This window comes from Kogia breviceps, chromosome 1 (assembly GCF_026419965.1).
Source record: "Kogia breviceps isolate mKogBre1 chromosome 1, mKogBre1 haplotype 1, whole genome shotgun sequence".
Classification (NCBI taxonomy): Eukaryota; Metazoa; Chordata; class Mammalia; order Artiodactyla; family Physeteridae; genus Kogia; species Kogia breviceps.
Window position 1 is genome coordinate 167,950,295 of NC_081310.1, and position 27,649 is coordinate 167,977,943.

Sequence of the window (27,649 nt, forward strand, 5' to 3'; positions counted from 1 at the left end):
GAATGGAAGCTGAGTTGGACCCAAGAAATCCCACCATGACAAATTCCCTGTATTGAGGGCCTAAGAGATCTAGTTTAGGACTCAGAAAGAAAGCTAAGCAACTCTGGGACCTGTAGGAATGAGTTTTGTTGTTTTGTTTTGTTTTGTTTTGTTTTGTTTTGTTTTAGGTTACTCTGATAATGACAGGCTGGGCAGAGCTGATGAACTGCCTGAAGGACAGGTGCCCTAACAGGGTGCTTATCCCTGAGGGTAGACGCAGCTGCCCTAGGGCCTGTTTCTTCTTTCCTCCCTTTCTTGCCATCGCAGATGAAGCCCAGGAAGCAGAAGCCATTCAGATCCTGACTTCAATCTTGAACATTCGAGAATCTACATCTGACAAAGCCCCCCAAAAAACAATCTTTGTTCTAAAAATCCTGTTCATGCTTTACTACCTGATGATGAATTCTTCAAAGGCAAGTTCCCCTAGAAAAGAAGCATGTCTAATATGGAGGGAGAAGTTCCTCTAGTTGATTTCAGCTGTGATTTTCCCAGCTGCACTAGCTTTTACCCTCAGAGTGAGCCTTCACTCCAAAAACGTTCAGATGTTCATGACATTTCTTATGTGTTGAGTCCAACCTGCACAATGGAAATGGGGTTGTCTTCGTCCCTCAAGGGGGCCACCCTAGGGTTGCACAGGTTAACTGAGGCTGGGGAAGTGCTGGGAAGCATGCAGGGAAGAAGGGCTCTGGGGAGTCCTTGGGGGGATGGAGTAGTTGCTCTAACCATACTCAGGTAGTGAGTTCCCTGTTTCTGGAGGGATCCAGGCAGAAATAATTCAAAAGGTAATTGTTCTTGAGTGCTTTTTATGTAGCAGTTACTAGCCTAAGTACTTTACATGAATTAGCACATTTAATTCTCATACTAACTTTACAAAGAAGGTATTTTATTATTCCCACTTTACAGATAAGGAAACTAAGGCACAGAGAGGGTCCATTGCTTGCCCAATTTCTTATAGACAGCAAGTGGCACATCTCAGGGTTCTTGATTTATTGATTGACTGATCCACTCATTCATTCAGATATTTTTTGAGGTTCTACCATTTGCAAGGCACAGTTTTAGGGACTGGGGGTGCAGTGGTGAACCACCATCCAAGTTCCCTATTTCCAAGTAACTTACTTTTTTGTGGAGGAGGGGAAGTCACAATAAACAAGTAAACATATAAATGTGTAATATAATTTCAGAGAGTGAACACTACAAAGAAAAATAAAGCAGGCAAGGGGAGAGAGGAGGGAGGATGGTTGGAGGAGGCCTTTCTGTGTGGGTGACATGGGAAAATTTAAGATGTCCTTCCCTCGTTCCCATCCTCCCTTCCTTTCTTCTTTCCTTTCATCAGCAAACTTTTACGAAGCACCTACTGTATACCAGGGCCTGGAAGAGCTCCCGATCAGTGGGTTAAAATAGAGTGTGATAGCAAAGCCCAGGGCCCTGTGGGAGCACAAAAGAGGGACAACAGCCCTATGTGTGATGGGGGTGAGAGGGGTTAGGGAACAGGGAACATTTCCATTGTATGTCCAACTTTACAGTGGACAAAGCCTCTTTTCTACATTTCAGTGTCTCATTTTCCATTCAAGGAAGTCATTCCCCCAAGGTGTGTTAAGGGTGTTAGGTCTGCAAGAGGTCCTTAGAGAAAAGGGACACCTCTATCTACTCAGGATTGGCACCTCGCTTCCTTCAGGTCTGGACTCAGGTGTCTGCTTTTCAATAAGGTTTTCCCTGCCCTCTGTCTGAAACGGCAAACCCCCACTGTCACCATTAATGCTTACTGTTCCCCTTCCTGCTTTATTTTTTTCCTTAGAATGAATCACTATTTAACCTACCATTGCATTTTAATTATTTGTCTTGTTTATTGCCTCTCTTCCCCACTATATTGTCAATTTCACAAGGGTAGGAATTTCTGCCTATAGTCACAGTACCTGGAACATAGTAGCCTTTTAATAAATATTTATTGAAAGACAGGAAGGAGAGAAAGAGGAAAGGAAGGAAGGATGGAAGGAAGGAAGGGAGGAAGGAAAGAAGGGAGGAAAGAAGAGATGGAAGGGGGTGAAAGCACATGCTCAGCTTCCTGAGGCACCCCTTTCCCCTTTGCAAGTAGAGCCATGTGGCTGACAGGGTCTTGGTACTCCATCCAGGTGTCAGGCCTGAGCCTTTGAGGTTGGAGAGCTGAGTTCAGGACATTGGTCCACCAGAGACCTCCTGGCCCCTTGTAATATCAATCAGCGAGAGCTCTCCCAGAGATCTCAGTCTCAACGCTAAGACCCAGCTCCACTCAATGACCATCAAGCTCTAGTGTTGGACACCCCATCCCAAACAACTAGCAAGACAGGAACACAACCCCACCCATAAGCAGAGAGGCTGCCTAAAAACATAATAAGTTAACAGACACCCCAAAACACACCACCTGCCCACCTGAAAGACAAGATCCAGCCTCATCCACCAGAACACAGGCACCAGTCCCCTGCACCAGGAAGCCTACACAACCTACTGAACCAACCTTACCCACTGGGGGCAGACACCAAAAACAATGGGAATTTCAAACCTGCAGCCTGTGAAAAGTAAACCCCAAACCCAGTAAGTTAAGCAAAATGAGAAGACACAGAAATACACAGCAGATGAAAGAGCAAGGTAAAAACCCACCCGACCAAACAAATGAAGAGGAAATAGGCAGTCTTTCTGAAAAAGAATTCAGAGTAATAATAGTAAAGATGATCCCAAATCTTGGAAATAGAATGGAGAAAATGCAAGAAACATTTAACAAGGACCTAGAAGAACTAAAAAGCAAACAAACAATGATGTACAACACAATAAATGAAATTAAAAATTCTCTAGAAGGAATCAATAGCAGAATAACTGAGGCAGAAGAAAGGATAAGTGACCTGGAAGATAAAATAGTGGAAATAACTACCACAGAGCAGAATTTTAAAAAAAAGAATGAAAAGAATTGAGGACAGTCTCAGAGAGCTCTGGGACAACACTAAATGCACCAACATTCGAATTATAGGGGTACCAGAAGAAGAAGAGAAAAAGAAAAGGACTGAGAAAATACTTGAAGAGATTATAGTTGAAAACTTCCCTAATATGGGAAAGGAAATAGTCAATTAAGTCCAGGGAGTGCAGAGAGTTGCATACAGGAAAAATCTAAGGAGAAACATGCCAAGACACATATTAATCAAAGTATAAAAAATTAAATACAAAGCAAAAATATGAAAAGCAGCAAGGGAAAAGCAACAAAAACACACAAGGGAATCCCCATAAGGTTAACAGCTGATCTTTCAGCAGAAACTCTGCAAGCCAGAAGGGAGTAGCAGGACATATTTAAAGTGATGAAAGAGAAAATCCTACAACCAAGATTACTCTATCTAGCAAGGATCTCACTGAGATTTGACAGAGAAGTTAAAAACTTTACAGACAAGCAAAAGTTAAGAGAATTCAGCATCACCAAAGCAGCTTTACAACAAATGCCAAAGGAACTTCTCTAGGCAGGAAACACAAGAGAAGGAAAAGACCTACAATAACAAACCCAAAACAGTTAAGAAAATGGTAATAGGAACATACATATTGAAAATTACCTTAAATGTAAATGGATTAAATGCTCCAACCAAAAGATATAGATTGGCTGAATGGATACAAAAACAAGACTCGTATATATGCTGCTTACAAGAGATCCACTAGAGACCCAGGGACATGTAGAGACTGAAAGTGGGTGGATGGAAAAAGATATTCCATGCAAATACAAATCAAAAGAAAGCTGGAGTAGCAATTCTCATATAAGACAAAATGGACTTTAAAATAAAGACTATTACAAGAGACAAAGAAGGACACTACATAATGATCAAGGGATCTATCCAAGAAGAAGATATAAAAATTGTAAATATTTATGCACCCAATATAGGAGCACCTCAATACATAAGGCAAACGCTAACAGCCATAAAAGGGGAAATTGACAGTAACACAATCATAGTAGGGGGCTTCAACACCCCACTTTCACCAATGGACAGATCATCCAAAATGAAAATAAATAAGGAAACACAAGCTTTAAATGATACATTAAACAAGATGGACTTAATTGATCTTTACAGGACATTCCATCCAAAAACAACAGAATACACATTCTTCTCAAGTGCTCATGGAACATTCTACAGGATAGATCACATCTTGGGTCACAAATCAAGCCTTGGTAAATTTAAGAAAATTGAAATCGTATCAAGTATCTTTTCTGACCACAATCCTATGAGACTAGATATCAATTACAGGAAAAAATCTGTAAAAAATACAAACACATGGAGGCTAAACAATACACTACTAAATAACCAAGAGATCACTGAAGAAATCAAAGAGGAAGTTAAAAAATATCTAGAAACAATGACAATGAAAACACGACGACCCAAAACCTATGGAATGCAGCAAAAGCAGTTCTAAGAGGGAAGTTTATAGCAATACAATCCTACCTCAAGAAACAAGAAAAATCTCAAACAACTTAACCTTACACCATAAGCAATTAGAGAAAGAAGAACAAAAAACCCCAAAGTTAGCAGAAGGAAAGAAATCATAAAGATCAGATCAGAAATAAATGAAAAAGAAATGAAGGAAACAATAGCAAAGATCAATAAAAGTAAAAGCTGGTTCTTTGAGAAGATAAACAAAATTGATAAACCATTAGCCAGACTCATCAAGATAAAAAGGGAAAAGACTCAAATCAATAGAATTAGAAATGAAAAAGGAGAAGTAACAACTGACACTGCAGAAATACAAAGGATCATGAGAGATTACTACAAGCAACCATATGCCAATAAAATGGACAACCTGGAAGAAATGGACAAATTCTTAGAAAAGCACAACCTTCTGAGACTGAACCAGGAAGAAATAGAAAATATAAACAGACCAATCACAAGCACTGAAATTCAGATTGTGATTAAAAGTCTTCCACAAAACAAAAGCCCACGACCAGATGGCTTCACAGGAGAATTCTATCAAACATTTAAAGAGGGGCTAACACCTATCCTTCTCAAACTCTTCGAAAATATAGCAGAGGGAGGAACACTCCCAAACTCATTCTACGAGGCCACCATCACCCTGATACCAAAACCAGACAAAGATGTCACAAAGAAAGAAAACTACAGGCCAATATCCCTGATGAACCTAGATGCAAAAATTCTCAACAAAATACTAGCAAACAGAATCCAACAGCGCATTAAAAGGATCATACACCATGATCAAGTGGAGATTATCCCAGGAACGCAAGGAATCTTCAATATATGAGAATCAATCAGTGTGAAAAGCCATTTTAACAAACTGAAGGAGAAAAACCATATGATCATCTCAATAGGTGCAGAAAAAGCTTTCAACAAAATTCAACACCCATTTATGATAAAAACCCTGCAGAGAGTAGGCATAGAGGGAACTTACCTCAAAATAATGAAGGCCATATATGACAAACCCACAGCCGACATCATCCTCAATGGTAAAAAACTAAAACCATTTCCACTAAGATCAGGAAGAAGACAAGGTTGCCCACTCTCACCACTATTATTCAACATAGTTTTGGAAGTTTTAGCCACAGCAATCAGAGAAGAAAAAGAAATAAAAGGAATCCAAATCGGAAAAGAAGAAGTAAAACTGTCACTGTTTGCAGATGACATGATACTATACATAGAGAATCCTAAAGATGCTACCAGAAAACTACTAGAGCTAATCAATGAATTTGGTAAAGTAGCAGGATACAAAATTAATGTACAGAAATCTGTTGCATTCGTACACACTAATGATGAAATATCTGAAAGAGAAATTAAGGAAACATTCCCATTTACCATTGCAACAAAAATAATAAAATACCTAAGAATAAACCTACCTAAGGAGACAAAAGACCTGTATGCAGAAAACTATAAGACACTGATGAAAGAAATTAAAGATGATACCAACAAATGGAGAGATATATCATGTTCTTGGATTGGAAGAATCAACATTGTGAAAATGACTATACTACACGAAGCAATCTACAGATTCAGTGCAATCCCTATCAAACTACCAATGGCAATTTTCACAGAACTAGAACAAAAAATTCCACAATTTGTATGGACACACAAAAGACCCCAAATAGCCAAAGCAATCTTGAGAAAGAAAAACGGAGCTGGAGGAAGCAGGCGCCCTGATTTCAGACTATACTACAAAGCTACAGTAATCAAGACTGTATGGTACTGGCACAAAAACAGAAATATAGATCACTGGAACAGGATAGAAAGCCCAGAGATAAACCCATGCACATATGGTTACCTTATCTTTGATAAAGGAGGCAAGAATATACAATGGAGAAAAAACAGCCTCTTCAATAAGGAGTGCTGGAAAAACTGGACAGCTACATGTAAAAGAATGAAATTAGAACACTCCCCAACACCATACACAAAAATAATCTTAAAGTGGATTAAAGACCTAAATGTAAGGCCAAACACTATAAAACTCTTAGAGGAAAACATAGGCAGAGCACTCCATGACATAAATCACAGCAAGATCCTTTTTGACCCACCACCAAGAGAAATGAAAATAAAAACAAAAATAAACCAATGGGACCTAATGAAACTTAAAAGTTTTGCACAGCAAATGAAACCATAAACAAGAAAAAGACAACTGTCAGAGTGGGAGAAAATTTTTGCAAACGAAGCAACTGACAAAGGATTAATCTCCAAAATATAGAAGCAGCTCAACATCTAAAAAGCAAACAACCCAATCCAGAAATGGGCAGAAGACATAAAAAAACATTTCTGCTAAGAAGATATACAGATTGCCAGCAAACACATGAAAGGATGCATAACATCACTAATCATTAGAGAAATGCAATTCAAAACTACAGTGAGGTATCACCTCACACCACTCAGAATGGCCATCATCAAAAAATCTACAAACAATAACTGCTGGAGAGGGTGTGGAGAAAAGGAACCTTCTTGCACTGTTGGTGGGAATGTAAATTGATACAGCCACTATGGAGAACAGTATGGGGTTCCTTAAAAAACTAAACATAGAACTACCATATGACCCAGCAATCCCACTATTGGGCATATACCCTGAGAAAACCATAAATCAAAAAGAGTCATGTAGCACAACATTCATTGCAGCTCTATTTACAATGGCCAGGACATGGAAGCAACCTAAGTGTTCATCAACAGATGAATGGGTAAAGAAGACGTGGTACATATATACAATGGAATATTACTCAGCCATAAAAAGAAACGAAATTGAGTTATATGTATTGAGGTGGATGGACCTAGAGTCAGTCATACAGAATGAAGTAAGTCAGAAAGAGAAAAACAAATACTGTATGCTAATACATATATATTAAATCTAAAGAATAAAATGGTTATGAAGAACCTAGGGGCAGGACAGGAATAAAGATGCATACATAGAGAATGGACTTGAGGACACGGAGAGGGGGAAGGGTAAGCAGGGACGAGGTGAGAGAGTGGCATGGACATATATACACTACCAAATGTAAAATAGATAGCTAGTGGGAAGCAGCCACATAGCACAGGGAGATCAGCTCGGTTCTTTGTGACCACCTAGAGAGGGTGGGAGAGAGATGCAAGAGGGAGGGGATATGGGGATATATGTATATGTATAGCTGATTCACTTTGTTTTACAGCAGAAACTAACACACCATTGTAAAGCAATTATACTACAATAAAGATGTTAAGAAAAAAAAAAAAAGAAGAAGAGATGGAGGGGGGAAGCGAGGGAGGGCGGAAGGGCCAGCTAGAACCTGTCCCAAGATGTCCTGTGAAGCCTCTGTCCAAGTCAAAACTCTGGGCTGCTTGGCCCCCCAGATGGCAATTTACTTGTGGCACCTTTCACTTCTATGCCTCCCAATGTTGGTTCAAAGGGCCCTGAAATGTAGAAAAGAGGCTTTGTCCACTGTAAGCTCAGTGACCATGTTTTCCTGTTCCCTAACCCCTCTCACCCTCATCCCACACGTGTGGCTAGCTGTGAAGACCCAGTGTATGTTCACAAGTTTCCACAAAGAACTCAGTGGCTGGTGTGAGAAGCTGAAGGGTCCTTTCCCATGTTTTGGGGGTCGAGCAGAGATGGGGCTTCCAATGTAATGCTTTTCTGTGACAACTTCCTTTTGTCACTGCAATTCTATTTCAGGCAAAGGAATACGCCATGAGAGCCCTGGATCTAGCCAAAGAACAGCAGCTCAGTGTCCATGAACAAAACACCATTCAAGACTTACTAAATCTCACCTCAGCTGAGGAAGCTCATCCCATTACCTGGTGACCCAAGAGCTCTGCATCATGGACTATTGAGCATCTAATGTATTCCAGCCTTGCATAGCTGCTTTGAGGTGCTATGAATTGCTGAAGTGCCTACCCTCTTCCCCTGGGATTGCACTCATAGCTGTGTTTTTATTGTTTCACAGCATATGTTGGGGAATAGAGAGCTTTTGGCACAGAAATCAGTATAACTCTTGTTTATCATGACTTTGCACGACTTTGAATAATGTGTTATCAGTTCACTAACAAGGTATTTATAATTAAACTGCAAATAGTTTATCCTATTTCTCAGAGGTCTCCCAGTGATGCATTCTTCATAGATCTTTGCCAAAGAAAGGGGCAGGGAATAGAGCTATACTGGAGTAAAGTTTCTCTATTCTACCGTAATTAAGTTAGCATTAAGTTAGTGATTAAAATGCCCATTATAATTCCTAGAGCAATCACTAAGAAAAGTAATCTAAAAAACAGTTAAAATCAACAAGGAAATTAAAATGGTACACTAGAAAAGATCTACTTAATGCAAAAGAAGGCAGTAAAAGAGGAATGGAGGAACAAAAAGATGTGAGACATATAGAAAACAAATAGCAAAATGCAGACATAAATTGTAGGTCTTTGCCAGAAAAGGCGCCTGGGCCTTTCAAGGAGCTCCAGTATGGATTGGCCGAGTTACCATTCCACATTGGTGTCTCTTTTCTCAGACAATTATTTGAAGGGGATGTGAGCCATCTATACTGTCTAGGAGGGAAGTACTCTGGAAGGTACCCTGTGATGTAGGGGACAGAGTGTAGGCATTGGAGCAGACATGCCTGGATTCAAATCCCAGCTTTCTCACGTAACAGCTCTGTGACCTTGATTCACTGCCTCCCACCCCTCCACACACACCCAACCTCTCATTATGTTCTAAAATGGCCCAGGTGTGGCCATGGCTGTATCAGCTAGTGCCATCGAGGACTCTGGTCATTTAGTGCATTCTTTTTTTCTCCAGACTTGCTAGGCAGCCTTCCCATTACCACTTTGCTTCCTGGGTAGATCTGTAACAGGGAGAGGTTATGCAAATCAAGGACCTGTCGGAGAGTTTTATGTTCCTTACTTATATTAATTCCCTCAGGCACATAAAATAAAAATATGTCAGATGGCCACCCTGCACTTTCAGGTCTAGGTAAAATCCGCTTGGGGCACTCTTATGCTTCTGCAAGATGGCTCTGAAGTCCCAGGGCCTTACTTTTCTGTCTTTCACTTCAGTTTTTAGCTTCAATTATCAATACTCTGTCCTCTCCACATCTTGTCTTGTAGCTGTTTTTTTCATCTCTTTAGGGACACATCCCTTCTTCTGATTCTCACCTGCTAACCCCAAATATGAGCCAGCTCTTTCAAATAGATGTTGAATGAAGATTGGAGGAGTGAGGAAAAGGATCAATGGCTCTTCGGCAGATAATTTAAAAGAAAATATTAGAACTTCCTTATTCTAGAAAAGTCCTTCAAAGTCCATTTCATTAAACTCTAGTTCTCTTCTTTACCATAGTCATTGGCCCCTTTCTTTTTTTCCCCCCTCCCTTATCTGTTTTCTGTTCTCTCTACCCCTGAATTCTTGTTCATGACCCCTTCCCCATTGAGTATATTTATAAAATTACTGTTTCAATTTATTGTTCCTATTGACTGATTTTCCTCTTGGTTATGGCTCATAATTTTCTGCTTTTTCACATCATGTCTAGTAATTTAATTTTCAGTCTTTCTTCTTCTCTAACACTTGCATTAAGGCTATAAATTTTCCTCTAAATGCTGCTTTCATTGATACCACTTATTACAAAATGCATTTTTATTATCATTTGCTCTAAGTATTTCTTAATTTTTTATGACTCATGAGTCATTTAGAAGTATGATTCTTAATTTCTAAAAGATGGTGTTACCTCTTTGCTGTTTTCCAGCTTACTTTTATTGAGATCATAAAATACGTTGTGTATAATTTTGACTTTTAGAAATTGTTTGGGGTTTGCTTTATGGACCAGGATATGGTTAATATGTATTTGTAAATTTTTTGTGTGTGCTATAAAAGAATGGAGTTATTGGGCACATTGCCCTATATATGTCCGTTAAGTCAATTTTTTTTCATATTTTCAAATGCTGCATCTCCTTGCTGAATTTCTAATTCATTTCTGAGAGAGGTACATAAAATCCATCCAATATGATTGTGGTTATATCTATTTTTCCTTGTAGTTCTATCAGTTTTTGCTTTACATATTTTGGGGCTTGGCTGTTAGGCAAGTACAAGTTCAAATATTGTATTTTCCGGTGAATTGAATCCTTATTTTTTTTGTATTATGAAGTGATTCTCTTTATCTCCAGTAATCCTTTTAACCTTAGAGTCTGATGTTTTGGTCTGATGTTAACATAGCTTTGCCTATTTCCTTTTGGGCTGGATTGCTTGTTATCATCACTTACCTCTGCTTCAGCATTTACCTCTACTTCATAGGGGAAGCTTGGAACTACAGTTCCCAGTATCTCTTTCCTTTTATGATTCTGGATTAAATTCAGCCAATGAGGGGCTACTGCACAAGATTTGGAAGCTGGATGGGAAGGAGTATCCATTAATCTTCCTGAGAATCACTCACTGTTACTTTCCTGAAAGCAGATTTCCTGTGAAAGCAGCTTGCTGACCTTTGCTTCCTGATCACCCAGCCATTTCAAAGATTGTGTAAGATTATAATTTCCTACATTAAATAAGTCTCTTTACTCAAAATGCTCAGAGAGGCTTCTGTTTTCCCGACTAAACCCTGACTAAACACTTCGTATTTCTTCTTGCAACCTTTCACTTTCAAACAAGCTATACCCTTGTGGTTTGGATGTATCTCTTATAAAAATAGTATAGTTATGGCTTCCCTGGTGGCACAGTGGTTGAGAGTCCACCTGCCGATGCAGGGGATACGGGTTTGTGCCCCGGAGCCTGCGCGTCCGGAGCTTGTGCTCTGCAACAGGAGAGGCCACAACAGTGAGAGCCCCGCGTACCGCAAAAAAAAAAAAAAAAATATATATATATATATATATAGTATAGTTAGATATTTTTATATATGTAATTTTAAAAGAATCATTTAGTCAATTTACATTTTATTTGTATGCTAAATTGTTTGGGTTTAAATCTATTATTTTGTGCCTTCTATTTGTACTGCACGTTTTTTCCCCTCTTCTTTCTTCTAGATTGATTGTGTATTTTTTCTCATTCCATTTTCTACCTCCTGTCTGCTAGTTTGTAGGTTACACACTGTGTTTCTATTCTTTAAGTGATTACTCCGGAAATTCAAATATTCATTCCTAACTTATCAACGTCTAAAGTTATTCAGGATGTTTACCCTCATCCTGGACAGTACAAGGGCTTTAAAACTTTTAAATTCCATTTGCTTCCCCCTAACTTATATATTATTACTGTTATTTATTTCAAGTATATCTTAAACCCACAAATCACAATTATTATTATTATTTTATAAAGTCATCATATTCCTTCTTGCTTTTCACACCCTCTATCTGGGTTCACATTACTGATAAATCCTTTAGTATTTCCTACGGTGAGGGTTTGCTGATGGCAAATACTCAGATTTTCTTTCTTTCACTAATCTGATAATGTTTTATTTGCCCTCTTTTTTTGACTCATCAATGAAAATGTATTTCACTTTCATACATGATACAGTGATGCAGGACATAATCTCAATTCTGAAGATCTCTGTGAAATGTGATTTACTTGACCTAAAAAGGTATATGCAGGTTCAAGAGAACCAGGGGTTCTTGGGAGATAAGAATATCTCTTATCATTCTACCAGGTAACCTTTCCTAAGCATCTTCAGCAGAATTTGCAGGTGTGGAGCTGAGGGGTCATCTCTGAAAGTCCTGGCTAAATTTTTTCTACTAGCAAGCACATAGCAGTGTTACAAATTATATCATGTCTATGAACATTTATTTAACAAAAATTCACATTGAGTAGTTGCTCTGAGTACCAATTCTCCAGTGTTTTATCATTGCACAGCTTTGAACCTGTGCTGTGCCATAGGTCCTCAGATGACCGAGATTAGAACCAAGGTGCTCTACCACCACTAGGTCCTACTATAGATATATATCATGCAAATGAGGTTTCTGTATTCATGATGGCTCTATGAATCATCATATCTCTCAAGAACAAGAGGTCAAACAAAACACACATCTGGCAAAGTAGGTGCTTCAGAAAAGATGATGAAACATTACTTGAATGACAAACCACGTCATCATTTTGTTTGCTAGCAAAAGTACTTTTTTCCTGATATTCATCAAGATTGATGGTGATGAGATGGAGATAAATATTTTATTTAATATATATGCTTACACAGACACAGTTTCAATAGTTAATAGATACTTAAATAAACAGCAGCAGGTTTGAAAAGCATATAAGCAAGGTTACTATTGAGATCAGGATATAAAACCAAGATGATATATTATAAATGTCCCTTGCTTAAAAACCTTTCTAAGGATTGCAGAAACAATCCTAGAACCTCTTAATGATCAAGGGAGAAAAGCTTTCAGTGAAAAAAGACCATTCAGAGTTTGAAAGTCATGTTTCACCACAAGAAACAAAACTGGTTGTGAGGGATAAGGAAGATAGCAGCCAAAGAATGACTCCTGAAGTGTGCTTTCTTTCCTTCTGGTTTGAGCAAGTGGTTGGCGTTGTGCCCTCAGGTGAGGAGGTCCTGGAAGAGGAGTGAGTCTGCGGGAGAGAGAGAGGAATGTGAATTCAGATTGGGGCGTGGTGAGTTTAAGATACTTATGAGACATTTGAGGGGAGATGAAAAGGCAGGCAACTGGACAGGCAATCTGACATTAAGAAAAGAACCCTGAGTTCGAGAGATAAATTTGAGAGCATCGTGTAGGTTGTAATTAATACTGCGGAGACAGAGGAGATCACCTAGGGAAGAGAAGAGAGATAAGGAAGGGAAGAGAGCCTCAGGAAATGCCCTGAAACAGAACGTTTAATAGAGAAGAGGGGAACCCAGCAGACGAGGGTGACATAATTTCAGATTTATTCAGAGTATTCATACAAAGGATTCCCATATATCTTTCACCCAGATTCCCCAGATGTTAACATTTTACCATATTTGCCTCATCGTTTTCTCTATATAGATACCCATTATTTTCTGAACCATTTGAAAGAAAGTTGCAAACACTATGCCCCTTTATCCCTCAATATTTAATGTGGTTCTTCTAAAAGCAAGGAATCTCTTACATATTCTCATCAGTACAATCATCGAAATCAGGAAACTAGGGACTTCCCTGGTGGCACAGTGGTTAAGAATCCTCCTGCCAATTCAGGGACACGGGTTCGATCCCTGGTCCGGGAAGATCCCACATGCCGCAGAGCAACTAAGCCCGCGCGCCACAAGTACTGAGCCTGCGCTTTGGAGTCCACGAGCCAAAACAACTGAAGCCCACGCGCCTAGAGCCCGTGCTCCGCAACAAGAGAAGCCACTGCAATGAGAAGCTCCCGCACCGCAACGAAGAGTAGCCCCTTCTCACCGCAACTAGAGAAAGCTGTGGGCAGCAACGAAGACCCAACACAGCCAAAAATAAATAATTTTTTTTTTAAAAGGAAATTAATCATTGATAGGATGCGATCAAACAATGAAATACAGACTTTAGTTCAGATATCACCAATTGTCATAATGAAGTTCTTTAGAGCAAAAGAACATCCCTGAGCAAGGCGTGCATTCAGTTGCTGTCTCTTTAGGCCTTTAAATGTGACACAATGTCCTGCTACTCAAATCTTCTCTGACTTATGAGAAATTCAGCCAAAATTTTCCAACAAATGAAGAAGCCAAGGCCTTTGGGAGCTCTGAAGAGCTGTGACTCACTGAGGTACAGTAGATCTGAGGTCGGTGGAAGAGCTGTAATCCTTGGAGGAAGGCTCTTCCCCGATTGAGGGAATTCCTGCAGTGAAAAACGCAGCTGCAGGAAAAGCAGTGAAATGGGAACCAGCATGACAGCCAGGTGGGTGTCAGCAGCATGAAGCTGGGAACGTTTCGGGGGATGACCGTGGAACCCTGGAAAACAGAAGAGGAAGTCTCATAGGCTTATTCCCTGGGGAGAGGAAATCCCAAGATTCAACAACTGGGGACGGTGTCTGTAGCCAGCCTAAAGGTCTTTCTACTGGTGCCCTGTCAGCTTGGTTGCTGCCAGAGCCACAGTCAGGATGGTGGGGAAGCAGTCACCACCCTTCTCAAAGGACCTCTGGCCCCACCAAACACACTGGTCTACGATGCAGTAAATGCAGTTCTTTTGGGACAACTGGGGGAAGTGTATATGAACTGGGAATTAGATGCTATCAAGGAATTATTGTTAATTTTGTTACATGCGGTAAAGGCATAAGGAAATCTCTTTTTTAAATGAGATGCCTGCTGAAGTATGCAAGGGAGAAAAGATACGATGTGTGGAATTTGTTCTTAAATGCTTAAGAAGAAGAAGTAGGTAGATGCAGTAAAAATAGAAAATTTTGATAATTTAATATTTGAGGAGTTTACTAAACCATCCTCTCGACTTTTGTGTAGTTGGAAGAATTTCATATATCAATAGAATAAAAAAGAAATACAGGTCACACTCCCCAGTGTTTGGGTTGAAGGACAATATGAGCGGTACAACAGAGTAGCACCCCTGGTTTCAACAAAGAAGGGTTATCCCTGTGACTCTCTTACCTCAGGGTGGGCTCCCTGACCCTCGCAAGCTGAGAAACAGCCTTTGTTCAAGGGTCTCAGGCCTGGTGCTGATCGGAGTTAGTTCCTAAAGGCCTTAGCACTGCTTCTCCCAGAAAGCCTTTTGAAATGTCATGCAAACAAATTCTAATGGCTCTTCAGGTGGGGACACAAATCTTTCCAGTCCCCTGGGATCCTTCCTGCACCACACAGCCATTCTTACACACAGCAAGCTCTCACTTGCTATTTGAATCTTCATTGTAAAGTCAGTCCGGGAGAGCATGTTGAGCAGGCCCACGACAAGCTCATACCATCTGCATTAGTATTTCCCTCCATCATCTTGACAGTTGAGAGTTGGCAATGTTACAATTCAGACAGCACTCTGCATTTGAAAGGAAAATTATGGTTTTTCAGAATGCAGCTGGTGTGCAAGTGAATAGGATGAAGTTTCTATGAATCCTGTTCCTCATTTTATGATATGAAAATAATAAAATGTAGATTCAGCGTGATACTTAGTGAAAAAGAACAACCAAAAGGGACAGAGTTTGGGGGACAAAGGCAAACAAAGCATTCTGTCCCACGGTAATAATTTTAATAAAAAGCAAACCCAGCAAAACAATCATTTAGAAATGATTTCTTCTCTGTGGGAGAAGTTAACATTGTTATTGCTGCTCAAACCACTTGGAAATGAGCTCTTTGGGTGCCTAGTTAAGATGTATTCTTTACAGCACGTTTTCAGTTTGCCAATCTGTCAGGAAAAACTACAATTCACTTTCCTGGGGGGAACCTAGCTGAAGTACAGCCCACAGGTGAGACACAGCCTCAAAGATCACTAAGTTTAGGAGCAAACCAAAAAGATTTCTCATGTGTGAAAACAGAGGAAGACAGAACAGGCAGAGAAGCAGTGTTTTCAAGCGTTTTTCTTCAAGTCAGCTCTGCACATTATAATAGGACGCTGGCTTCTGAGAAATCCGTCACACATGCTACCTCTCTGGAATTGAGATGTTTCAATGCATCGGTGTATCAATTTCTTTCTTGGTTACCCAGTGGCACTGGTGTGCTGGTAAATGTTTAACGGGTAGCGCTCCAGGGGAGATACTTGCTATATAGTGTTTGCCCATCTCTGAGGGGTAAATATTCCCTCCATGGCTGATTTCAAACTACCAATGTGATGTCACTGAACAATGCAGTTGGGAACAGATGCTCAGTTGCACACCATTATATGGCATTTCCACTGTACAAATACAACAGATGTCAATAACCTCCGGAGCACAGACAATAGTAAAAGGTAATAAAATAATTAGGAAGTGATAAGTTTTGAATATTTATTACCTATATTTTTAATATACTTTAATTTTAGGTTTATATAATTTAATTTTTCATTGTGGCTGCATCTAACAACCAGCCCACAAAATTCCTGAAACTGTAACAATCTGCTCTCATGGGTTGGTCCAAGCCGGCTCCACCACAACACTGGTACTCTGGGGACCTCCAGGTGGGACTAAACAAACCAGCCACCTGCCTGGTCTTGCCTTCACGAAGACCTTTATTAGTTCTAGACTAAGAACCCCAGCTCTCCACTTACGGTAGAGCAGTGTTCCTTCTAAATAGAAGATTCTGGGGGTCCGACTCGGGACAGGCTCAGGACAGCAGAATTTCAGCTGTTTTATTGGCTAGTTCCATCTGGTCTCAGGGCTGTCATCCCTGCCAAGTCCAGATGGTGCTGTTGGGCTATCAGAGTTCCCTGCACAGCTCCGCACCCCGCCCCCTCGGCCTTCTGCACTCCCCGCACCCTCTGTTTGACAGATTTAATTCAAATCCCTGGCACCTCCTCCTTCCATTTGGTGCAAAGCCAGCAAACCTCATACAGGAAGAGCCAAAGAAACCAGGTGCTAAATCATACAAGGTCACGCTGCTCCTCCACTCTCCAGCCTCCCAGTTGTCTGAGGCAGCCTTTCCTCAGGGACTTTTCTAAGCCAGATACACCCCCCGTATCTTACACTAGAGCATCACAGAATCTCAGGGATGGATGGGACCTTTCAGTCATTAAGCCTAAACCGCAGCATGCTTAAGCAGCCACCAGTCCTATCCCCTCCCTCCCCCACATCTCTTTTCCCAGCTGTAAAGCTGCTGTCTGCCAGCTTTTATCCCTTGGCACTGAGCCATGATCACGGGAGGGAGCCGTTTGTGATTGCTGACAGTGGAGAAAGCAAGAGGAAAGGAACCTGCTGAAAGCCAGACTTGTGGTTAAGAGCTTCACATTCAAGATTGTGTTTATTTATCACATTTATAGGTGATGATGCAAAGGTTAAGCAAGATTAAGTGACTTTCCTGAGGTCACATAAGCCGTAAGTTATCAAGTCAGGATTTGAACCGGGGCTAACTCAAATTAGCACCATTTACATCAATCCGTGTTGCCTTCCATAAAGTGTGATGACCCCAACAGCTAGTGGTGATCATGGTGGTTGCCATGCCTGGCTAGGGTAGTGGGAATGAAAAATATATCACCCTAAGGGATGGCACTTGAGTTCTTCTTGAGGAGGGAGTGGTCTTTGCTTAGGAAAATGCCTTTAATAAGCCATCCGTGATAGAATGTGAAATCTTGAAGGTAGAGGTGTTGGCAGGAATATTAGGAAAAGGAATGGCTATGCTGCCATCCATGAGAACATACGTGGATTTAGTTTGTCCTGAGAAGGGAGTCAGGTACCACATGGAGTGGAAGGTGAGTGGACTCCTCTGTAGAGTATAGAACATTTTATGAATGGGGGTACCACGTCTGCATTGCTGCAATGCCTGCGTTGCTGCCACGTCTGCGTTGCTGCCACGTCTCCCGTTTCCTCCCACATCACTGAAACACACACAGGCACGCAGTCCCACACTGGCTCATTTGAATTTTGGTGTGTGTGGAAGTGGAGGCAGGAACCGAGCCTGTCTCAGCTGATGCGGTGAAGGGATGAGACATGATGGTTGCTTAAAATGAGGTAGCAGAAGTCTGGAGTCAGCAGTGACTGCCAAGATACAAGTCTGTTGGAAGCCAACCTGGAGGCTCTGTGCCATGACAGAGTCATGGAACAACAATCCAAGACAGCGCTGCAGGGCAGTGCTGCGCCCAGGAAGCTGACTACATCTCTTCTGAGCTGTTTGGTAATTTTGTGCTTCTGCCTTGAAAAAGTACATGGGGGATTTGACCCCATCCCAAGCTTAACCGTGTAAAACATCCTCTTCCCCCTCCCAAACCAAAACCTACGAATTGGGACTTTTCAACAACAGCCCCTGGCTGGTGGGAGAAAAAACAAACAACTGGAAATGTAGGGTTGTCTCTATGGAAAACACCAATAATAAGAAAACAATGGCCCTACGTGGGAGTAATAAATGATTATGGGTGTTGTTGGTTTTGGTATAAGGATAAATTAATCATACAGAGTCAACTGCCAACACTGGAATTGTTGACTCGTCCATTCAGACAATGCTTCTTGTCCAGAAGAACACAGTGATAGATTAAATTGTGAAATTTATTGTAGATGATTTAGGGGTACATTGTTAAAACTTGTCCATGCGGACCTCTGGGGCACATAGGAAAGTTCAGGAAACTTCCTCCTCCATAGTTTCTTTTTTTTTTTTTTTTTTTTTTTTGCAGTACGCGGGCCTCTCACTGTTGTGGCCTCTCCCGTTGCAGAGCACACGCTCCGGACGCGCAGGCTCAGCAGCCATGGCTCACGGGCCCAGCCGCTCCACGGCACGTGGGATCTTCCCAGACCGGGGCACGAACCGGTGTCTCCTGCATCGGCAGGCGGATTCTCAACCACTGCGCCACCAGGGAAGCCCCCATAGTTTCTTTTAATGGCTTGTTACCTATTAGCTTGGCTTTGTTATTAGTACGGATTGAATCTACTCGACGAAAAAACAATGATGTTTTGAGAACCTTTAGAATTACTTTAAAAGTACATCTAGAAATATTAGGTACAATCTATTATAAATATCGTCTGAGGTTTTAGTTAAACACCTGATGATGTAATCACTTAGGGTATATAAATCTGACTGTGAGAAAATAGAGAGAGAGAGACCATGCTTGCACATATACAGTGTTATTGATTTATTTAACCTCCCCTCGCCAACACTGTCCATCCCTCGGGTATTCCTGGACCTGCAGGAGCTGGACTCCCGCATAAGTCCCTTAGAAATCACAGAGATCCAAAGGCCCAGTTATCAGACTTCTCTGGATCTCAAGGGGCAGGGGGTCCTCAGCTGACCCATGGGCTACAACAGGGAAGAGTGCTCCTAGTGGCCGGCTGCAAGGGGGATGCACCGTGGAACCGCGAGAGGGAGGACGCCTTTGACTTTGTGGCTGATTGTAGCTAACATGTGTATCAATCAGGATTCCCCCTCGGGTGTGCCTGACGGGAGACATTTGGGACCTTCAAGCCCTTGGCCTCCAGGGAGGCCCACGAAGGCCTCCGCAAATCCAAGACATTCTGCAGTGAGGGAACATGAAGGAAGCCTTCAGTCAGCTTGGCAGGGGCCTTCTCTCATATCCCATCACTGATGGTGTCATGTGAGGCTATGTGGTCTTGGCTGGTCTACAGAAGGCACAGGCCATGAGCCAGCACACACCAGAAAATCTTATCTATGCCTTTGGGGCTCTTACCTAAAAGCCATCCAAGAGCTGAATCCTTCACAGCTGGCACCATGTTGATCCAGAGCAGAGGCTCTGCAGAAGGGGGATGGGCACGGGGTGGGTCCAAGATGGCAGCAGTGCTGGACGCCATGGAAGCACAGAGCCACCTCTGGCAGTATGCCACACCGGTTGCGAACCAGACTGCCTGGGTCCCAACCTGGCTGCTGACTAGCTAAGTGACCTTGGCCTCTGGGATTCAGAGTCCCATCTATAAGACAGGAACTGAACTGGTTCCAAAGTGCTGCTATTCCTGTGTTCTCAAATCCGGCTTGATGGGTGACCTTCTTAGGGTTGCCTCAGAGCCCTAGTGAATACGCAATGCCAGAGCAAGACCACCCAGCAGCGTTGGGTTGCCAGCACGGGGCCCGGAGCAGTGCGCCACCTGTCAGCAGGGGAAACGCACCTGGAGAAGGAAATGGAAAGGCTTGAAGGGACAAGGTTTTCATACTCAGTTGTATGAGTTTTAGAAGGGGAGGCTGCGGTCTAACCACCGATTTGGAATGGAAGCATAATATGGTTTTAAGAAAGGATTAAGACAACATATGCCTGAGATGGTGGTCTTCCAGATGACAACAGTTTAAGCCACGATCTGATCTGGGAAGTCTCAGAAGCAGTCATAAACAGCAGCAGGTTTTCTATTAGGCTACAGCGGCAGATCTAGGAACACTGACTCCAGGGACAGTGACAAGAAGGCTACTGTCAGGGCTCTTCCCAGAAAATCAGCATAGACTGACAGCAGATAGAAGCCTCACCTCCAGGTGCACAGGAAATTATTAGGCTGTTTCACTGACTTTGGACTCACCCTCCGACATGGCTCTGTGACTGCCTGCACATGGTATTCTGGTCATTAACTTCCGGGAGGGTCAGCTGTTACTTGAGTGATCGTGGAACCGCCCCACCCCCCCACCCCCCGCCAGCTAGCTGCTTCAACCTTCCTCTAATTTACATTCAGAGCTGGTTCTCAAGATCAGCCTTCATCAGGACTTAAAGAAGGGATGAGGTATACCTTTTTTGGAGAAATGTCTGTTTAGGTCTTCTGCCCATTTTTTGACTGGGTTGTTTGTTTTTTTGATATTGAGCTGCATGAGCTGTTTGTATCGTTTGTCATACAGATGGCCAACAAACACATGAAAAGATGCTCAACATCACTAATTATTAGAGAAATGCAAATGAAAACTACAATGAGGTATCACCTCACACTGGTCAGAATGGCCATCGTCAAAAAATCTACAACAACAAATGCTGGAGAGGGTGCGGAGAAAAGGGAACCCTCTTACATTGTTGGTGGGAATGTAAGTTGATACAGCCACTATGGAGAATAGTATGGAGGTTCCTTAAAAAACTAAAAATAGAACTACCATATGACCCAGCAATCCCACTATTGGGCATATATCCTGAGAAAACCATAATTCAAAAAGACACATGCACCCCATTGTTCACTGCAGCACTATTTACAATAGCTAGGACATGGAAGCAACCTAAATGTCCATCAACAGAGGAATGGATAAAGAAGGTGTGGTACATATATACAATGGAATATTACTCAGCCATAAAAAGGAACGAAATTGCATCATTTGCAAAGACATGGATGGACCTAGAGACTGTCATACAGAGGGAAGTAAGTCAGAAAGAGAAAAACAAATATCATATATTAACGCATATATGTGGAATCTAGAAAAATGGCACAGATAATCTTATTTGCAAAGCAGAAATAGAGACACAGAGGTAGAGAACAAAGGGGGAAGGGGAGGGTGATATGAATTGGGAGATTGGGATTGACATATATACACTACTATGTATAAAACAGATAACTAGGGCTTCCCTGGTGGTGTAGTGGTTGAGAGTCTGCCTGCCGATGCAGGGAACACGGGTTCATGCCCCGGTCTGGGAAGATCCCACATGCCGAGGAGCGGCTAGGCCTGTGAGCCATGGCCGCTGAACCTGCACGTCCGGAGCCTGTGCTCCGCAACAGGAGAGGCCACAACAGTGAGAGGCCCGCGTACCGCAAAAAAAAAAACCCCACAACAGATAACTAATGAGAACCATTGCATAGCACCGGGAACTCTACTCAGTGCTCTGTGGTGACCTAAATGGGAAGGAAATCCAAAAAACAAGGGATACATGTAACATATGGCTGATTCACTCTGCTGTACAGCAGAAACTGACACAGCAGTGTAAAGCAACTATAGTCCAATTTTTTAAAAAGTCATGAAAAAAGATTTTTAAAAAGGGGGGGATGAGGTATGTCTTACTTCCGCTGAGGTGGATGAGAATCCATGCAACTCATTTTCTTTATACAGAATAGTTTCAAAGACCCCTATCTCTATAAGCAATACATATTCACAATTCTTTCATTCAAACAACCCACGGAAGAGCCATTTCTTCCTCCTTCCCACTAGAATTCCAGATGATCCCAACTTATTTCTTCCACTGAAATGTCACAAAACTATCCCAGACCTTCCTCTCCTCTCCTTCCTCCTTGCCCATCCCCAATGTTCATGGAAACCCCCCTGAGCTGGGAGAATTGAGTCTGCAATCGTGACACTAATGGCTTAAGATCCACTTATACTGTTGATCAGATCCTCAAGACCTAAAGCCCCAAATCCACCTTCTGGGGGAACCCCATACCCCTCAGCAATCAGACAAACAGCATGAAGACATTTTTCCCAAGTGCAAAGTTATATATATTCTGAGTGACTGAGCTATTGGCATTCAAGTTTTGACCAGTTTCAAGATGCTACTACCAGATAATGGGAAGACTGTATACAGACACTGCAATTTATGTTACATGAGGAAGACTGTTAGTTGATACACGAGAGTCAAGAGTTTCAGGTTAGATACAATCCATCCAGAAGGCTGAATACACTAAGAGCCTTACTTCTTTCAGGTCATAATCCTCTGAGAAGCTGCATCCTTTTTCAGGCCCTCTACCACTGTTTAGTGTGCTAATGCCAAGAATTTATGGCCTCTTTAACTCCCCCAGGGGAGGGCTGATAGGAAACTGCTAAAAACCAGATGTGGGAGGCGTCCTTCTACCACCTCCCGCGCAATGTAGTTTCATTAATTAACGCCAACCTCAAAACACCCGCCCCAAGAGCTAAATAGAATAGGCTTCTCCCCTAGCAGAAGAATGGAAAAATTGAGGCACAGAGTCAACTTGATTGTATAAGGTTAATCAGCTATGTTAGGGGAGAACCAGAACCAGCATCTGGCTCTGTGCCCCATGTTCCTGCCAGCAGGCCCTGTGGGCAGCTGTGACGAGTGTGGCCCAGCCACCTGGCCGAGGCTCACAGGGCCCACAGCCAGTATGGGAAATCCTGGAGGGAGGCTATGACCCAGCTGTGCCCCAGCTCTCTAGACAGGGTTCCAAGCAATGATGCCAATGACGACAGATGTCACTGGCAGCTGGAAAATGGGCTCCCTTTGACAAGTCTGGAAGCACCCTCTAGCTGCTGTGCTCAGGATGGGGCTCACTAGCCTTTATTTAGGTAAAGCGGAGAAACTGGGCTTACACTAAACTGTGGGAAGGAGTGAATGCAGCTTCCAGAAAGTCATCACTTGGTTCAGAGGTTTACGTAGAAAGCATCTGGCCATATCCAACGAGAACAGACCTAGGACCATCCTTCTAAACCCACCCTGAGTGGTAAAGATAAGGTACATGTCCTAACCTATATAAAGGTGAAGGATTATCGTTTTTCAACTGTACAGACACATGACTGGAATTACAGTTCAGTGGCATGCACCCTATGTTGACTGTATTTAAACTACTACTGTGTAGTGCAACATCTCCATTGCATATGGTGCCAAACATTTTTCAGTTTCAGTTACTTGGTGAGAGCTGATTTTAGCCACAGTATTTTTGAAGCCAATTTCTATTTAAATGTGTTGTGGAAAAAATGTAATAGTTTGACTTTATACACATTTTACATTTACAGCAGAACAAGTACAGGAATTCGTACACCCAAATGGGTGTTGTTGCCTTCAAACTGGTCACGTTGGGAAGATGTACGTTTAGTCCAGGGAAGCTGACCTTACTCATAACATTTCTAGAACCTTCCTTGGAAACTGTCCACTTGTAAGCATCCTTAACATTGATACGTCTTTGTCCTTTAAGGGTAGATTTATTCTTTTGAGGAATGATATTTTTTAACAGCCAAAGAGCATTAGAAGATAAGTCTGATCAATAAAATGGGTGATGGAGCTCTGGGGAAGGGTGGTGTAAAAAAATGAGGTCTGAGTATAAGGTTATGAGGCCTCTTTTCTTGCATGGCTTCAAAGGTAACTCCAAAGAGGAAGTCTAGTGCTCTTGGCACATGCAACATCACAGCTCAAGAGTAAGGTCTCCCAGGGAAATAAGTACAATCGTGGTGACTCTTGAGTGCATATGTTCTAGTGTATTTGGTTAAAAAGGTAGCCTTGCTCATTTTTGTCATACTTCACAGAAGCAGAAAGGAAACACTCCATGTCTGTGACTTCTCCCAAGGGCAGTGTCATCATCTACTGCTGGAAGAGTTAAAATGAAAAGCACTTGGTGTCATGTCTACATTATCCACTCCCCCCACCCCCCATCCCCCGCACCAAAAGTGCAATGAGTTATTCCTGATAACTGAGTCTCCCCAGTGTGGAAAAGTGGGTAAGGACAGGTCTCTGGAACCTGGGTAAGACTAGTATGTCAAGGGGATTGGAGTGTTTCCAATGGCTCTAGCTACCCAACAGGCTCACAACACCGACTCATACAAGAAAATCTCCTACAGCTAAGTACATAAAGTTTCAGTAGAAGGGGGGAAATGGTTATCTTCCAGTAGCTTTCTAGGATTAAAAACCCACTCGCTTCTAATGTCAAGTGAACAGTCTATTTGAAAAGAAGTCCATGGTGTTCTAGTGCATGCTTAAGGAAGAAAGTGTGTGGCCACTAGGTCATTGAAGTGCATTTTCAGCTGAGGCCAAAGGCAGCAAAGGTGCAAGAGGCTGCTGGGGCTGGCGTTAGTTGAAGCAGGATCTATATATTTGGAGTGGCAAAGCAATCTGTAGAAAGCCCCAGTTACAGAGCAGGATGCTTGCCAACGAGTGAAGTCAAAGGACGCTCAATTTCACTTTCTACAAAGTGCTTCACTGAAGATGCTGAGGAAGCTCCCTTTAAAACACCATATTCTGAGTGTCAGAGACATATGGTCAAGATGGTGATTGATGGGGAGCAGAGACTGATTCTCTAATAGTGCTGGGACTGTGTATACTCCGAGTATCTCTCTCTCTCTCTCTCTCTCTCTCTCACACACACACACACACACACACACTTAATGACGAGCACACAACTGCAGTCACATTCCACCTCTTCTGCACGTGCCTCTGTCCGGTGGTTGCTCTTTTGTACAGTATTTCCGTTCTGAGTTAATGGGCTCCACTGCTAAAAGCCAGAAGCACAGCACAGAGTCAGCCGTAACATCCAACTGCTTGCAGCAGACATCGGTCTCAAATCCATCAGTTGGGATGTTGTTCTCGGTGAGGGTTTTTATATAAGTGTTTATAAAAACCACAAAGCTAGGCCATTTGCTTAAATCATCGTTAGAAAGAATGCTGAGTGCCCAGATGGGATTTCTAGTTTCTGTGCAAATGAAATCACACTAGTCCAGATTTTATTCGCTCAAAACTACTAGGGAAGCAGTAGGATTTGGTTTCAATGCTGCCAAAAAGCAGGAATTCACTTAAGTTTTAATTCTGAAGCAATCCTGGTGTTAATGTTGTAGCCAGGGTCGGGCAGCATGGGGGCCGGGGCCCCCGCTGTGCTTGCTGAGGACCCCCGGATCTCTCCCAGTTCAGGCTCGCTCTCGCTAGAGGTAGACCCGCTGTTGATGGCATAGACGCTCTCTGTGACTCCCTGAGCTGAAGCACAGCTGTCTGGCTCTTTCTTCTCCCTGGGACTAGACAGTCCTGGGAGGACAGCCATCTTCCCGGTCTGCCTATTGGGCAGCAAGGACATGGTGTAGTCTGCAATGATCCCGCCCACATCTAAGTTGCAGGCCTGGTCGAAGGCTAGGAAACCCACATTGGCGTTTGCTTCGCACACCATAAAGGAGCCGTCGTCCATGATGAGGAGATCGATGCCACAGAAGTCCATGCCCAGGATGTTGGACACCTGGATAGCCAGCTGCTTGCCTTGTTCTGTCAGTGGGCACATGACGCCCACGCCACCTGTGGGTAAAGTGCAGTGATGTAATGGTGACACTGTAACTGAGCAGGACCGTATAAGGCCTTCCCAGAAGAGACCCCTACCCATATCCTCTGCCTGCCCTCTGTCATCGAAAAACTTTAGTCAAAGAATAAATTTAATCAGATAAGTGAGAAAATGCGGAAAGAAAGGAAAACAGTCAAGCAAGATAAGATAATAATACTTTAGCCATTAAACAAAGTCAAGGACCTTTAGTTCTTCCTCAAGGACTGCAGATAATATTTTGAGCCACGTCCTGTGAGCTGTTTTGCAGATACTGAAACCCCCAGCAGGTGGAAGAAGTTAAATGTATGCTGCCCACAAGCACGGAGACCCCAGACCAGTTGGAACCAGAAGGTTGATGATGCTGAGAGCCCATTACTTCACCACCAGCCAATCAGAAGAATGTCCACGAGCTGATCACGCCCTGCTCCTTGAACACTGTAAGACTCCTCACTACCCCCTCCGGGGCAGGACACACAGTCCCGTGGGCATTAGCCCACTGTGGCCCCCTTTGCCTGGCAAAGCAATAAAGCTATTCCTTTCTATGATACTTCACCAAAACTCTGTCTCTGAGATTTAATCTGGCCCCAGTGTACAGAGGCCGAATTTTGGCAACAACACCAGGCACCGACTGGACTAATGAGTCAAATGACCCTTCAAGGAAGAGAGGTGACGGATGTCGGGGAAGGGCAGCAAGATAGGCATTTTTATTGCCAGAAAAAGGTCTGGATGGAAATCAGGACACCCTTTGAGAAAGTAATATGATTGTTTCTTTCCTAGAGTTAAAAAAATGTTTATATCCTCTGACCCAGTCATCCCACCATGAAGGAAATAATCTTATATATCGGGAAAAAAAGCTTTATGCACACAGATGCTGATGGCAGTCATTTAAAATACTGGAAAGTCAAAATACTGGTACATAGTAGGCACTCAATATTTGTTGATGAGTAAATGAAAAATTATAATCTAAATAGCTCACAGTAGAGGAAAGCGGCATAGTTTGCAAGCATTACTAAAAATGATAGAGTTTGTGATCACATGGGAAAATACGTAAAAGGATTAAAGGCTGTACAGTATGACCATAATTATGCAAAAAAACATCATCAGAAACGACACCAAAATGTTAACACTGGTTGTCTCTAGATGGTGGGATTAATGATAAATATCGTTTTTCATTTGACTTTGCTGTATTTTCTACATTGAGAATGAATTCCTTTTAGAAATTAGAAGAAACAAAATTATTATTTTCTAAGAAGAGAGAGGCCTGTGAGACAAAAATCTCATACCGAGGTCAGAGAGAGTCTGATTGCCCTCACTTGTTAAAAAGCTAAGACCTCAGATTTAATTGTCTTCCTTTAGTCTCTTTGCAAAGACTTAACACTGGTATTCTCAGGAACTAATGGCTTTACCTTAACTCTGCCCCTCCACCATCTATTACATGGTGTGAGGAAAAGGCTACTGAACAGCTTTAAAACAGCTCATCAAAAAAAGGAATATGGATAAATTACAAAACAGTGTAGTTTCTAGTTAAAGAATGTATTTTTTTGTTTGTTTTTTCTTTCGGCCGTATGGCTTGTGGGATCTTAGTTCCCTGACCAGGGATCGAACCTAGGGCCCCAGCAGTGGAAATGCAGAGTCCTAACCACTGGACCACCAGGGAAGTCCCCAAAGAATGGATTTTGTGAGCTGACTGAAAAAGACAAACTAATAATACATAAGGTTCGATACTGTGGCAAGACGTGGGATTGTCATGAAAATTAAATGAGATAATATA

At 42.2% G+C, this 27,649-nt stretch overlaps 2 protein-coding genes across 5 annotated transcripts in view; one reads left to right on the plus strand and one right to left on the minus strand.

Moving 5' to 3' along the window:
• The window catches only part of ZMYND12 (zinc finger MYND-type containing 12), a 34,500-nt gene extending 25,923 nt beyond the window's left edge, over nucleotides 1-8,577 (plus strand). The window contains exons 7-8 of one of the 2 annotated variants that reach the window (XM_059074412.2): nucleotides 307-452; nucleotides 8,170-8,577. In XM_059074412.2, the coding sequence (XP_058930395.1) occupies nucleotides 307-452; nucleotides 8,170-8,298 (275 nt within the window). In that variant the 3' untranslated portion in view covers nucleotides 8,299-8,577. The remainder of the gene's footprint in view (nucleotides 1-306; nucleotides 453-8,169) is intronic. The other variant, XM_067009879.1, reaches the window with a different exon arrangement.
• Nucleotides 8,578-12,836: 4,259 nt separating this feature from the next.
• The window catches only part of RIMKLA (ribosomal modification protein rimK like family member A), a 40,072-nt gene continuing 25,259 nt past the window's right edge, over nucleotides 12,837-27,649 (minus strand). For 2 of the 3 annotated variants that reach the window (XM_059075057.2, XM_067009970.1), the window contains one exon: nucleotides 20,605-25,856. In XM_059075057.2, coding sequence (XP_058931040.1) covers nucleotides 25,366-25,856 — 491 coding nt within the window. In that variant the 3' untranslated portion in view covers nucleotides 20,605-25,365. Of the gene's footprint in view, nucleotides 13,018-20,604; nucleotides 25,857-27,649 lie in introns of those variants that run through there. The other variant, XR_010835882.1, reaches the window with a different exon arrangement.